This window comes from Eumetopias jubatus, unplaced genomic scaffold (assembly GCF_037043125.1).
Source record: "Eumetopias jubatus isolate StellerSeaLion01/CBP00866 unplaced genomic scaffold, mEumJub1_p1.0 scaffold_15, whole genome shotgun sequence".
NCBI classification, from domain to species: Eukaryota; Metazoa; Chordata; class Mammalia; order Carnivora; family Otariidae; genus Eumetopias; species Eumetopias jubatus.
This window is the reverse complement of record NW_028274821.1, coordinates 9166754-9182028: the sequence shown is the minus strand read 5'-3', so window position 1 is coordinate 9182028 and position 15275 is coordinate 9166754. Positions and strand designations below refer to the sequence as shown.

General features: G+C 45.0%; 1 protein-coding gene across 4 annotated transcripts in view; it reads left to right on the top strand.

Moving 5' to 3' along the window:
- Positions 1–15275, top strand: part of SMARCA2 (SWI/SNF related BAF chromatin remodeling complex subunit ATPase 2) — a 169616-nt gene that overhangs the window by 75732 nt on the left and 78609 nt on the right. For all 4 annotated transcript variants that reach the window (XM_028117307.2, XM_028117303.2, XM_028117304.2 and 1 more), the window contains exons 20-24: positions 2932–3039; positions 3650–3736; positions 7298–7344; positions 9723–9889; positions 14992–15155. In XM_028117307.2, the coding sequence (XP_027973108.1) occupies positions 2932–3039; positions 3650–3736; positions 7298–7344; positions 9723–9889; positions 14992–15155 (573 nt within the window). The remainder of the gene's footprint in view (positions 1–2931; positions 3040–3649; positions 3737–7297; positions 7345–9722; positions 9890–14991; positions 15156–15275) is intronic.

Here is a 15275-nt window from a genome sequence, read left to right as displayed (position 1 = left end):
AAGAATGTGAGCCTAGGGACATAGGGAGAAAAAGGAAGTCCTGTCTCTTCTCCTGTTCCTGGTATGGGTTTTTATCAGCCATCTCATAGGAATTAGCCAAAAATAATTAGATGTCATCAAATTGGCCCCTTGGAATAAATCAGTGGCCTTTAACCTTGACGACCATACCCTAAAAGTCCCATGTGTCTGTAGACATTAACGTTAGTGCATACACATAATTCATAAAGAAATCTATGGGCGTGTATTGGGAAGATGTGCTCTAGCGTGTCTTCCTGGTAAGGGGATGCCACTGAAAAAGCTTAATAACCACTTCTTTGAGAGAAATTAATTGACTTTGGCTGGTACCTAAGGTGATTGGGGAAGACATTTTAAGAAGCCCTCAAGGTAGAGTAGGAATTAGGAAGGAGGCATTAAGAGTCGCCCCCCCCCCCACCCAACCCCAGGCCTAGAGAAAAGTGTAAAGTCAAACAGAGCTCGGAGTTGCCTGAGAAGGCACAGGGAGCAAACGTCAAACACAGTTTTGACGCTTATGACAGTGATTTCAATCACGTGGATCACACCAGCTTCTGGAATCCCCTAATGGCGAAGGGAGGAGGGTTAGGGAGACTTCCCCATCTTCGAGCAGCTGTTGGGTCCTCGGGATGGGTTCGCCGCTCTTAGCTGACTGGAGTGCCACAGATGGGTTTGGCATCCCTGTCTGCATGGCATCATAGTACTCGCCTCCTGCTTCCCAAAACGCTTAGCAGTCAGCAGTAGCTGGTGGGTTGAGGGTGCCGTCCCTAATTCTGTATCTGCTGAGCCCTAAAGCACTTAAAAGCGAGCGGTGGCCATCCCTTCCTGCAGAGAATCCCCGATGGCGATGAACATGGGAAAGCCTGAACATCTCCTTGGTCATCCTCAGCATAGAGCTTAGAAGAGCAGACTCGGCTTCCAGTCCTAACTGCACCATTAAATACCCCTATCACTTCGAGCCTGTCTGTTGAACTTCTGACGCTCAGGTTCTGTATAAAATGCAGGCACGGCATGTGACCCTCTCCTGGAGCTCTTGTGTGATAAATGAAAGAAGGCACATAAAGCACTCTGTGTAGGTCCTGGTCCACAGAAAGAGCTCAGTGATATTAGCCCTTGGTGCCTTTTTTTTTTTTTTTTTTTAAGATTGATTGACTTATTTTAGAGCGACGGAGGGGCAGAAGGAGAGGGAGAGAGAATCTCCTGCAGACTCCATGCCGAGCACAGAGCCCGATGCAGGCAGGGCTTGATCTCATGACCGTGAGATCATGACCTGAGCCAAAATCAAGAGTCTTAACTAACTGAGCCACCCAGGCACCCGCCTTGGTGCCATTTTTATGCTCCTACTGGTTGCAGTCTGAAGTTGTCTAACACTTTTCTTTGCCGTGATCAGATTTCATTTTGAGAGTGAAGGTCTCTCGAAAAAGTCAAAGTATTTTAAAAATAGGACATGATCAGGCATCTAAAACAGAAAGCCTGTAGCAAGTGCATTCTTATTGATTAAACTTGGAGATTTCTGTTTTTCCCCCTCTGGCCAAGGTCGTTAAAAACAAAAACAAGTATATGAAAGGTCAGCTGCTTTTCTTAACTTTTCTGCAAAGGAGCCAGCCTTTCTCCAGTCCTCTTTGGTGCATCAAAACAAGTGGCGAAAGGCTATTAATTGCAGTTCCATCTGGCCTGACAGGTTCCTTCTGAAGCTGCAATTGAATGAATATTCAACTTCTCTTCATCTGTGACCTCCTCGCCCTGGCCCTCAGAGCTGAAAATAACCTGATCATTTTTAATCAGTTTATTAAACATTAGGCAGCTTGCTGATTTACTTTTAATCACATTCTGCAGATTTCTAGGCATTTATCTGACGTTTATTATGAAAATTGCACATTTGTATTCTGGGGATTTTTTTAATAAAGAAAATAATACTGGGAAATAATCAAGGCAGACTTTATGCATTAAGAACGTGCTAGAAGTATTGCAGGTGTGTGCTAAGCCAAGGGCATATGAATTCCCTTTAACTGTTTTAAATCGGATTTTTTGGGGGGGGGTAGTCCAACTGGAGGCCCACGAGGCTTTGCCTTCTTTAGGTGGTCATAAAGTTGCATATCCAGTTTTGGACTAATTCCTCTCCTCCACCTGCTGTCCTCACAGGTAGTATTCTCTCGCCTCTGAAAAGCAGAGGTTAATGGCAATCAACCTAGGGCTATTACAAATCTTACTTGTGGATTAGTACTGGGGGTTGCTGCATATGACCATTTAAAAAAACTGTCCTACAGGGGCGCCTGGGTGGCTCATTCGGTTAAGCAGCTGCCTTCGGCTCAGGTCATGATTCCAGGGTCCTGGGACTGAGCCCAGCATTGGGCTCTGCGCTCAACAGGGAGCCTGCTTCTCCATCTGCCTGCCATTCTGCCTACTTGTGCTCTCTCTCTCTCTGTCAAATAAATAATAAAATCATAAAAGTAATAATAATAAACAATAAATCAAAAAATGTCTTACAGAGCAAATCTTGGGATATTGGGCAGTCGGTGTTTTTCTGTTCATATGAAAGAGGGTGTAGCGGGGAAGTGGAAGAAATACTAGGAAGAAACTCTACATTGAGCTTTTTTGTGTTTGAACAGTTTGTGAGCTCCTCTCTCTCTCTCTCTCTCAAATATGGAGCAAGTCAAGAAATTTCAGATAACGTGACCCTAGCCTCAATCACGTACACCCTTTGGCAGGTCCCTCCCCCATAATGGTACCATTAGCAGCGATGACGGCGGTCTCCACCACCACCCCCATCCCACCCTCCACTCCTCGAATCCAGGGAGGGGAAACGGAGGGGCCCACAGAGTTCCAGGACTGCTGCGCGCTACCCCGTCCCAGCTGTGTTCTCAGAACAGACACCTTCTCTCTCCTGCTCCTACGTACTCACTGTTCTTTCTCCCTCAGGTTGAATATGTGATCAAGTGTGATATGTCTGCGCTGCAGAAAATTCTCTATCGCCACATGCAAGCCAAAGGGATCCTCCTCACCGATGGCTCGGAGAAAGATAAGAAGGTACATTTCAGCAGATGATGCAACTCAGCGTGTTGTCTGTCTGTCTTCTCGCAGCCGTGACGTCAGATCCTCCCAGGAAGCATCCCTGCTAATGCTGATGTGTTAGAGCCAATTTCTGGGCGTTATTCCGTAACTGTTGTAGCTGCCAAAGGAAATCTCATCACCTCTTCATTGCAAACTGCATTGGGGCAGGAAGAATGGAGTATGCTCCTATCACCCAAATTGCTTTTAGCTCTGCTCGTGTCAATTCTGCAGGGAATATATTCTGCCTAAATGTGGGGTGGCACCTTGAAAGGTTTTAAAATCCTGTGTCACTCCCTGGGCATCTGCTCCAGGCTTCTGTCTTCCCAGAATCCCGGGGAACAGACAGTCATGTCACAAAGCCATCAACTTGATATGATTCCCTCCTGTCGGGTAAGTTAGTCCTGAGAAAGATGTTCTATCTGTAACTCAGAAACTGCTCTGTGACAGGAGCCTTGGGCGCCAGCAGGCGTAGGTTACGGGGAAGACCTATGGCCCTCTCTATAAAAGCTTACTTTTTATAAATGGGCAGTATCTGCTCAATTAACGATTTGTTTGTCCTGTGTTTACTCTCTCCACTTGTTCTCAGGGAAAGGGAGGTGCTAAGACTCTCATGAACACTATCATGCAGTTGAGAAAAATCTGCAACCACCCCTATATGTTTCAGCACATTGAGGTAAGTCTGCACTCTCCACTTTGATTCTGATCCTGATTGCACTACTCCTACTAACACTACTTTTTAAAAATGGAGGGAGGGGGAGAGAGAGAGAGAGAGAGAGAAAGAAAGAGAAAGAAAGGAAGGAAGGAAGGAAGGAAGAAAGAAAAGAAAGAGAAAGAAAGAAAGAAAGAAAGAAAGAAGAGAGAGAGAGAGAGAGAGAGAGAGAGAGAGAAAGAAAGAAAGAAAGAAAGAAAGAAAGAAAGAAAGAAAGAAAGAAAGAGAAAGAAAGAAAGAAAGAAAGAAAGAAAAGAAAGAAAGAAAGAAAAAGAAAGAAAGAAAGAAATATGTGTGGACATTGAAATGACATGTTCTGATAGCTCGACAAGCAGAATTAACAAACGTGAATTTCCTGGTTATGGATTCTCATTGGCACCAAGCACTGAGCATCTGGAATTTTATAACCAAGGGTTTGAAGCATTGAGAAAATACTGCAAGCTTGGGCTCATTATGTGGGTTTGGGTAAGTGCTGTGAATTGCCTTGTTATGGTAGGAGCTATGAAATTGAAGGTAATGATGAATACATCCAGTTTCCTCAGGAGGATGCTATGAAAAATATTGAAATAATGTATTTGTACCTGTTGAAGAGGGAGATGCTCTCAAAATATTTTCTTTGTAAAAAGCACTGACTTTGGTTCTGCTACATAGATCTGCATTTTTCCTTTCTGGCTTCTATCCTGACAATGTAAATCCTGGCTTTTATCCTGACACTCTGGTTCTTACAGAGCTATTTTTAGGGGTGAGGACATTTTCTGCCCTGTTCACTGCATGTAAATAACTTTTCTAAATGGACAGGATTTCACCCCAGTGGGAGCAATTGACCTGAGCAGGAAGGAAAAGGAGCCAAACTGTAGGCCCCACTGTTCCATGTTGTGGCTGAAGCATGTGGTCGTGGTGGGGCCTACTTGCCATGGCGCATGAGCTAGGGCATCAGGGACCAGATCACTGCAGGTCTCCAGCACCTGCACTGCTTCGTTAAAAAGGAAGTATACAGAAGGTTCTGGGAAATCAGAATTTTAATAATTACAGTATAAAAACTGAGTTGAAATACTCCTGCCTTTGAAATATTCTTGACTTCGACGGTTCTTTTTTTTTTTTTCTCCCTTATTTTTGGCAGTCGCGCTTGTCAGAGAGGAGTATTTATTGCAGGCCCTCTGCCTGTTCTGGAAACCCGACCCAGCCTGAGCCGCTGGGTCCACGTCCAGAGGGCAGGGTATCTCTAGGCTGACAAGCTCTAGATCCATGTCAAATGACAACAGCAACAATACCAGCAACAAAAATAAAATCCCACCAAAATCCTGGCTGTTTAGACACTCGGTGAAGGAGAATCCAGTGTGCAACAATGAGGCCATGACCTGGGCCACTTTGTAACCGTGACCTGGTGAAAATGTCTCGGCATCTCCAAGTGTCAGTGCGCTTGACTTGTCATCATGTGGTGACAGCTTATGGGACTGGCAGAGGCTAAACTTAAAAAAAAAAAGGCAGCATCTTATAAATTGATAACATATTAAACAGGTGGAAGGTATCGATGAATTAGTGGTGGATCTATATTGGTCTGTGGCCGGGGGGAGCTAAAAAAAATTGTCAAATGATGAAAATGACCAGGGTCATGCCAGGTGAACCCGTCACCCACCGCCCCATCCACTCTTTCCTGAAAACAGTCTTGAGATATTTAGTCTGATTCGTAGAGGGGTTTGAGGACTTAGAAGTTAATGAAAATTAAGTGTCAGTCTTACTTCATTTTGGTTGTCATGCAAAAAATTAGCCTTTGAAACATGCTAGACTGTGTCAGGAAGGGGGATGGATGCCTTCCGTCCTCAGGCTTCTGTCTGGAGAAACTGGGGAGCCGAGTTTAAGTAACCTGCCCTCCATTCCTTGCATATTTCCATTCTAAATAGCCGTCAGTAGAGAGACGGACTCTGATTCGCGATTTGTTTTTAACATAAAAGCTTTCAGAAGGCATATTCCTAGAAATGAGACCCAGAGGCATGGGCACACATGGCCACAAGTCTGGCTGGGAGTTGGTGGGTGCATTTTGCCTCTGTCTTTGTATTGTTTACACACCACCTTTGTTCATAGGAAATCACCGCACAAGCCCCCTCTTTCTGTTGGGCTGTTTCCCTGGGGACCTTCAAACCAGGGAAATGAGCACATTTTTTAAAACGATGCTAATCCCTGGGGCGCCTGGGTGGCTCAGTTGGTTAAGCATCTGCCTTCTGCCCAAGTCGTGATCTCGGGGTCCTGGGATCAGGCCCCATGTCTGGCTCTCTGCTCAGCAGGGAGTCTCCTTCTCCCTCTCCCTCTGCTGCTCCGTGGGCTTGTGCTCTCGTGCTCTCTCTCTCTCTGTCAAATAAATAAGTAAAATCTTCAAAAAAACAAAAGAACAAAAAACGATGCTAATGCCTAAACTTATCACCGTGCACTGACACGTTCCATCTCTCTGGTTCTTATAGCCCTGCTTAGGCGATAGGGACGGATCCCAAAAATCTAGCGAGGAGTGGCTGCTGGTGGCATAGCTCTTGGAGTCAGAGTGGGCTTTCTGGCCATTGTCCATTCGGTGTTGACTTTGCCAGCAGGGTTAGCACACCGAGGGGCCAGAGCCCACCATAGACGATGAGCAATGAGCTGAGCGTATGTAAGAGGAGACCTCAAAGGGAAAGAGAGCTGATCCCCCGGGAGGAGAAGCTTTGCTGCTCAGGGAGAAGGAAAAGGAAGCAGAGGAGGGAGACAGCGGGTGGCTAGTGTGAAGGTGTGACATGCTTTCCTTCCCCACAGATGGTCTCCCGTTCCCTCCAGTCAGCCTGGAAACACCACTCAGAGAACAGTAACATTTCTTCTACAGGATCAGTGAGGAGGGAATTACGTGATTCGGGAGTTTAAATTTGATTTGAAATTCTAAAATTTTCATTTTAAATTTAAAATTCTGTGTTTTGAAGATGGGAGCCCGGACACCTGAGGGAGTGGTTCATGTCCATTGGGGGCCTTATTTGTAACAGAGAAAAGCACAGAATGGAGGAATTTCAGGATTTCTCTAAACTCAGATTTAGAATATAGTATACAGTCACCATGACTTTTACTGTTAAATGTTTTTGCAGTGTATTTCCATGCACGTCTGAATCCTGATTAGTTCGTATTAGGCTCTTTCTCTAGTCTAGATTCTAAACTCCTTGGGGACAGATACTTCTGTTGTTCCTGGATCCCCCATACCTACCTGGCTCAGCCCTGGGTCAGTAGATGCTTAATCACTGTTTGATGAGTAAACTAACCCTGACATCTGAGTATGAGATTCTGGAGACGTGCACAAACTCCCAGGACACATTTGTGGCAGAATGAAAGTGTGAATTCAAAGACATTGAGTTCCCGGTTCATCGTCTAAAAAGTATTTTCTTACTTATTGTTTTGTTTAACTATGCTCTAGAAACAAATGGGATGACCTCACTAAAAGAGTAATTATTGAGTTAATAATTTACATATCTGGGTGGGTTTTTTTAATCATTTTTTTTTCTCCTTTCTCTTTTAAAGGAATCCTTTGCTGAACACCTGGGCTATTCAAATGGGGTCATCAATGGGTAAATCCTAAAATTTATCTTTCTTCCAAAAACCAGCTTGTTGGTCAACTTTTCACTCCGTAGAGTTTTCTATCACACACGTACCTACGGCCAGCCTCCTGCACCCGCCCCCCACCTCAGCAGAGGGTATCGGAGTTGTTAACCGAAATGATACCAGCCTTCTCGTTTACTTTACTGGCATAAATTACTGCATTCCTTGAGCAAGTGACTATTCAAAGGACACAGATCTCATTTAATAGAATTAATAGTAACCTAGTGTCCTAAAATGTGGTGAAAGCAATAGTGTAGCTTGGGCCGAAAGAGAATTTATCGTATTGAATTTCAAGTTGATACTTAACTTGGGCGTGGGTGAGAGGAGATGCCTCATCCGCCATAAATATGTGTGACCTTCCAGTCATTCATCAGAGTATGGTCCGTATAAGAAACATTTTTGGGGGGCGCCTGGGTGGCTCAGTCATTAAGCATCTGCCTTCAGCTGAGGTCATGATCCCAGGATCCTGGGATCGAGCCCCGCATCGGGCTCCCTGCTCCACGGGAAGCCTGCTTCTCCCTCTCCCACTCCCCCTGCTTGTGTTCCCTCTCTCGCTGTGTCTCTCTCTGTCAAATAAATAAAATCTTAAAAAAAAAAAAAAGAAACATTTTTGGTTAGCAGCGGCCATTAAAGAGTGCCATGCCTTGCAACAAAAACAGAAAAGTTTGCATTCACAGAAAGTTTCTGTTTTGCACCTGGGGACATTGATTATTAGGATGTGGGGGACATGCTTGGATCCCAAAGGCAGATGGTGTCACTGGGCTAAGAACTAGAAAGTGGGACCCACCCAGAACCAGAGCCACCAGGCTCTCCCACTCCTGCTTGCTTATCTCTCCATCCCATGGTCCCTCCTGGGTTGCATACTAACAACACGGCCACAGGAGATGTTTGGAAGATGGTGGTTGGAATGGGGGACAGAGGTAGGGAAGACATGCACGTGAAAATGTGTTAGAGACGACACACACTGTGTCATAGAATCAGCTACTGATGATCCATTGCAGTGTTGTAGAGGGCCTGCACTGATGAGTTTTCCCAGTCATATCAGCCCGACAATTAAGTTTTAATAATTTAACACATCTCTGTTGACAAAAGAGAGGAGTTTATTATGGAAGAGGAAAAGCCCTGCTTCAGTTCCTTGACACTGTGACAGCAGGTACCCCCACTATCCTTTTTGATTTGAACTTCTCTATAAGCCAGGCCTCATGTCCCCTCCCCAGTCCATCTGTACAGTGTACATGGTGATCTTTTAAAAAGATGTGGCAGATCTCGCCATTGGCCTATTTTCAGACCCATCAGTGGCTTTCTGTTGCACTTAAAGCGAACACACTCAGTGTGGCTAAAAGAGTCCTCCGGCATCTGCCGGCCTCCTGCCCCCCGCACAACCTGCTGCCTCTCTGTCCCCATCTCCAGAATTCCCCTATTGCTTATGTTCAGTTCCTCAGACTCACCAAGCTCCTTTACTCCACAGGGCCTTTGCACATACTCTTCCCACTTCCTGGAATCTCCTCCTCCTCCAAGGCCCCGTTCTTCAGCCGGTTGTCTTGTTGCCCATTATTTGGCGTTTTAGCTCAACTGTTCTCTCTTCAGCAAGGTCACCTGCATCAAGGGCTGGCAAATTTTTTTCTCTAAAGGGCCAGATCTCAACTGTTTTTGCCTGTGTGTGTCAAAAAGTCTCTGCCCCAACGTTGCCATTGTGTGGTGTGAAAGCTGCCACGTAGACAAAACAGAAATAAGTGAGCCTGGCTGCGCCCCAATCAAACTCCATTTACGCAAACAGGCAGCAGGCCAGGACCTAAATTTGCCAAACCCTGCTCTAATTTAAAGATGTCACGTGTTGTTATGCGTTGTCTCATAGCAACTTGTTATTTTTCTCTTTAGTGCTCATCGCAATTTGCAATTAGCCCTTTGGAAGGCAGGGATTCTATTTTCTCATCCCTGTACACATGGAATGCGCCCGGCAGGTAGTAGTAGATGCTCAAGAAATATTTGGACACATCTTAAGTGCCCCAAATTAATAACTTGATGTGCTTACCAAGTAGCAGTTTAAGGAAACACAACAGCTTCATGACTGTGTGTGGATAGGAGGGAGAGAGACTTGAGAGAGAGGAAGAGAGAGACAGCTAGTGAAAGTATTAGGAACACGAAACAATCTCCTCTTTCTGGAATCTGTCGCCAAACATAGCATCTATAATGTACTCCTTGTGGGTTTTATATAGAAGTATTTCCTTTTTCCATGCCATGCCCTCATCGCTCTGGGGTGGATATTCATTCATTCATTCAGGCTATCCTGGATCCGTCAAGAAGACAGCAGTAATACCATCTTCTTGTTTTGCCTTTTTGGGTTCAGAGCTGAGCTGTATCGTGCCTCAGGAAAGTTTGAGCTGCTTGATCGTATTCTGCCAAAACTGAGAGCAACTAATCACCGCGTGCTGCTTTTCTGCCAGATGACGTCCCTCATGACCATCATGGAGGATTACTTTGCGTTTCGGAATTTCCTGTACCTTCGCCTTGATGGTGAGTCCCGAAGGGATCAGGCTCAGAAGCCACGCCGCCGGGCGCGCAGGGGGTGAGGGGCACTTAGGCCTGGCCCCAGCTGGCAGGAGGAGGGAAATTGTTGAAGAGTTAACTAGCAGGGTAGGGTGCAGCTTTTTTTTTGCAGATGGCAATTTTTACATCCTCCACCTTAAAATAAGCCGAAATCACTCGCACAGCTGTTTATCACCCCCAGACAAGCCAGCGCAAGTGGACTTGGAGGCATTTATGAGTGCCACAATTAAACTAAATGAAACTAAATTAAAATTTAAAAACCCTCTCTGCTTTTAGGATGGTGTGTGACCTACACACGATGCCGAATATTCTGATAAGCCCTTAGCTTTCTCTTTTGAGGCATATTTTAAGGGGATAAAGGCTGTGTCTCCTCTCTTCGGTAAGAGTGTACTTATTCATTTAGGATGATACTGAATTATCGTTAAAGCTTCTTTCTTTTCCTAAATAGAACATTTCTCCATGCTACATTAAGAGATAGGGCCCCACTGTGTCCTGGATTTTACAAAACTATGTGAAATCGTTGCCTGATTTGCCTGGGTATTTCAATTTTTAGAAAATCAGTAAGAACATATGAATGGAAGGAAACATGCGTTTAGAGATATTTATTTCTGAAAGTACTGTATGATTTGGATACCTGCCCTAATATTTTTGAGGTTGAAAGATACCAAATTTCCTATGCTGTGGCAGGGGGATAGCACTTTCTAAGAGTGGTACGTGGGAATAGGAGCTAATTCATAGCCAGGAGGGAATGGAATCCCTGCACACAGAATATTAACAGTATTACTGTTATTAGTGTTAATTAATAGTACTAATATCTGTTTTTATCTGATGCGATCTTCCAGTTATTGTTATGTGGGAAGTTTAAAAGTTTATGTTCCATTAGGAGGTTTTATTTTGGGGCGCCTGGGTGGCTCAGTCGGTGAAGCGTCCAACTCCTGATCTCGGCTCAGGTCTTGATCTCAGGGTTGTGAGTTCGAGCCCCGTGTTGGGCTCCGCACTGGGCGGGCGTGGAGCCTCCTTAAAAAAAAATAAAAACTTTAAATTAAATTAAATAAGTAAATAAAAAAGGTTTTGTTTTATGTTCAGTCCAACATTCTGTCCCCCTGGTTGCCCCTAATTAGATAGAACTGGACACACACCAACTTCAGACTTGCCCTACTCTATTTTTTTAAGTGAATTCTCTTTCTGCTGTACCTCCTAGGGTATTATTAACTTTTGAACTAATTATACCTCACACAGACTTGATTTTGAAAAATCTTTTTATCTCTCCCCTCCAAAGTCACCGCAAACAGACGCATGGCTAAGTCAGTGTTCCTTCTTGAATTCGTGACGCGGTTCTGTCGTCCACAGTCTGTCTCTCTTGGCCAGCCTCCTGCACCGCGTCTCGTCCTTTGTCCTTTGACCTGGTTCTCTCGTCCCTTCTCCGTGAGGGGCGAGGTCAGCCCGCATCTGAAGGGCGAGCCCCCTTCCCTGCTGCTCAGGTGAGGGGCAGCCCTGCCCTGGTGTCCCCGAACAAGTGCTGTTTTACTACTTTGTGGCTTTTCGTTTAGAATCTCCCCTCTTTGAGGATTGTGGCCCTGGAATATTCAAGTCTGTGAAACTGGCAAGAAGTGCTTCCCTTGAAACATACCTCTGCCATGTTCTCCTGCCAGCCTGGGAGAGTCTCCTTCACAGGTTGCCGTTGGTGGCTGACCTTATCCGTTTGTCATTAATAATAATTGTCCTAAAAGGTGACGTTGATGGAATGCCTACCGCAGGTGGGGTACCGGGCAAAGCACTTCCTGTGCATTATTGATGTAATTTTCTCGGCAAACAGGCTACTTTTACCCCCTTTTACCAAGGTACGAATACGATCCCCATTTCACAGATGGGAAAACAGAGGCTTAGAGAAATGAGCTAACTTACGCATGACGCAAACGGCAAAGCCAGGTTCTACCTTAGATCTCTCTGATGCCAGTTAGTTTTCAGAATCACTTTTAGCAGACCCAGGAGGCTACATCCCCTCTCCGAAAATACAGGCTTCTTTCCTGGCAGGCGGCATTTCAAGAATGATTTTGAACTTATTCACAGTTTTTAAAGTGATGAATTGGAACGAGATACAAGATGAATGGAGCCGCTGTGTTCCTGCCATCAGAGCCCTCACCATTAGGCTGAAGGAGACAACAAGTAAACAAGCTTCATAATAAAATGTTACAGATGGAGTTGAGGAAATGGTACAGGCTTCCGCCCGCAAGAAATAGCAGCCATTTCTTTGCGGGGGGGGGGGGGGGGTGCTGGAGAGAATCAATGGGCAACAATCGGTCTACACACTCACAAGGGCACCAGCCTCCAGCCACCTGCCCCTTCACCCGTTTGTTAAAATGATTTCAGATTTTCGTTGCTGAATTTGAGGTCTCAGATGTTTGACCTCGGGGGCGGGGGTGGAAATCACTCAATGACAGCTAAACAGATTTCTTTTTCTTGCAAAGATGATGGTTGCATGAACAGATTTGGCTACTGTGCTGTTATATAGTCTTTGTTTTCCCTGGAAATGCTTTTTGAGTGAGAGCAAGTGGTGAAGCTACATCCCCGAAGACCAAATTTTCCCAAAGCAGCTGAAACTAAGTTAAAATTAGTAATCATGAAAGCCTGACAGTGTGTTCCTTCCAGCGCATTCTGCAACTTTCAACACAATTGCGCTTGCTCTTAATTGTGTTCTTGGTTATGTTCTACCTCAAAGTCTAACAGAACATGGGACTGACGCTCATACTGAGCGTGTGAAATCCTGTGCCACCTGCACGAAGCATTTATTTGCTCTGTGGATAAACCCTGACACAGTGGTTTGAATCTCCCTGAGCAAATATCCCAGCAATTGCTGATGATCAGCGAAGATCTCGACTCAGGGAACCTGTGACTTAATGGGAATGGTAATCCGGCAAATTCTGAACCTTGTCATTAGAAATGTCATAGTTCTTTGCCTGAAACGTGATTTAATCATAGATCTTTCTGGCTTTGAAAATTCATCAAGTTCCCAGCTAGTTAGACGGTGTGAATCCACACCAGATAGATGCTCCGTCTCTTTGCTTGAGGTACCTGGCAGAGGGCCCCAAAACTCCTTTGACCAAATCATTTTGGTATTTCTTTTGTTTTCCAGGGCTTTATTTTGCATTTAGGGTTAATTTCATCCCCCAGGAGGCATATCCACTAACCAGTCTAATTTATAGCTTAATGCAGGTGGTCGTTAGGCGATTCTTTTTCAGTGGATTTAAAACTGACCTTATATCCTCAGAGAGTATAGATGCTGTGCCCTGCTGTCAGAAAACAGACTTCCTTGTCTCTGGAAATTCCTCCTTTCCCTCACGTTAGGAACATCTTTTTTGTTGTTGTTTCTGTGACTTTCCATGTGGTTTGAGGTGGAGGGTAAATATGTGAACCGTGATTCCATGTGAGTAATTTTGTCTTCGTTATTGCACCTCGAAAGACGATAGAGCGAGCGGGTTTCGTGATAGCACAGAACTTGTCTTCCGTTAGGATCGTGAGCACATAGGTCACCGTCCTCTCAGAAAGCCAACTCTGAAAAGAGAAGGAAAAAAAACAAAAAGAGCCCCACAGAGTTGAGACCTCACTCAGCAGAGCACATTTAGTGCTCTTCCCCCCAAAATCTAAACTCTTTACCGTTTCTCCTTGCAGGTTTTGACCAGGTGGCTAAACTTGAAATCTAATTTCGAAAGCAAAATGAGCTCTAAAGAACATTGCTTCGTTTAATGAGGAGAACCCCCAAAGCCCCTTGGTCCTAATCCCCAGTTGCTATATATGGGGAATTAGGGTTGTTTTTTTTCCCCTTCCTCAGGAGGGTACTTACCATTTTTATTAATAGGAAGAACAGCTCCACCTCCTCCCGCCTGCTGTGTTTGGGTATTTGACCCTCAGGATAACATGATTTCATAAGCTGTCCTCGCTTAAATGTTCTAATCCTCTGAAATAAGTTGCTGGTGTGTTTTCATCCTTAAAAAAAGAACACCACGTAGAAGTAATATTTGTATAGCAGGCGTTGAGGGACTATCGTGGGACACGCATATCTGTTTCCCAATAGCCTAGAGCCTTTTTCAAAACTCTGCAGCAATGCTTCCCGGGGAAATTCATTACAAGCACAGAGTGTGTGATTGAGTGGCTGATTTGGGAGGCAGGTACGGGTGACTTCATGCCCTAAATGTGAGCACCGGGCTCTGCAGTCTGCTCCTCTCCGCTTACTCCCTGTTGTGGAATCTCTTCAGGCACAGTGGGGCCAGCCATAGGCAGGTGTATTATATGCTGCTCTGTTGGGTTGTAGGTCAGCACCCTTTGAACTCAACAGAGCAGAATGTCAGCATGAGAAACAGACTAAAGAGCTTCCATATGTGTGTGTGTGTGTGTGTGTGTGTGTGTGTGTGTGTGTGTAGGGATTATTGTGGCTCCAGGTCTTGCTAACCAGGATGAAAATATTCCTTTCACGTTTTATGTTTTTCCCAGCCAGATCATGTTCAGGAGCAATCCAGACGGTAAAACGCAGTGGAAATCGATTTCCCTTTTGTTTTCACCCTCTTGGCATAAACAAGAGCTCACTCTAATGCCCGTCGGCAAAATTGCCTTAAACCGTTATAATAATCTTTGTAGGCACGTGTGTGTGTGTGTGTGTGTGTGTGTGTGTGTGTGTGTAGGTACGTGGGTTTTTAAAAATTAATTGGTGTTTTTAAGCACAGAAGTAAATCTAGAAAATGTTTTCATTAAGTTTTAGGTTAACGTGAGAATGTTCTGGAATTTGTAAAGTTACAAAGGCACCCGGTCCTAAGTGTTTAAACCCAGCATTTTGAAACAATGGGTAGTAGACCGTGTTCCTTCTTGATTTGAGAAAAGTCTCTTTCCCTCTCTCTCTCTCTCTTTTTTAATTACAAAATGTCCAAAGTTCCTTTCAAAAAGTACAAAAACCCCAGGGGATTACCTCACCGGTGCCAAGAGGTGTCTGTTTCCCCAGGAGGCCAGCCGATCTCTCTAGCTCTGTGCCATTTTCGGACGGGAGTTCATTGGCAAATTTACTTGTCTTATACCCACAGGCACCACCAAGTCTGAGGACCGGGCTGCTCTGCTGAAGAAATTCAACGAGCCCGGGTCCCAGTATTTCATCTTCTTGCTGAGCACCAGGGCTGGTGGCCTGGGTTTGAACCTTCAGGCAGCTGATACCGTGGTCATCTTTGACAGCGACTGGAACCCTCACCAGGTCTGTCCATCTGTGATGTGGGGGCCCCTGGCATCCCTTCTGGAACTAGGGGGACTAAGTGACTATTGGTGTCATCATTCACCTTTGTGGGGAAGAGCAGATTTCTAAAAGAGTGGGCTA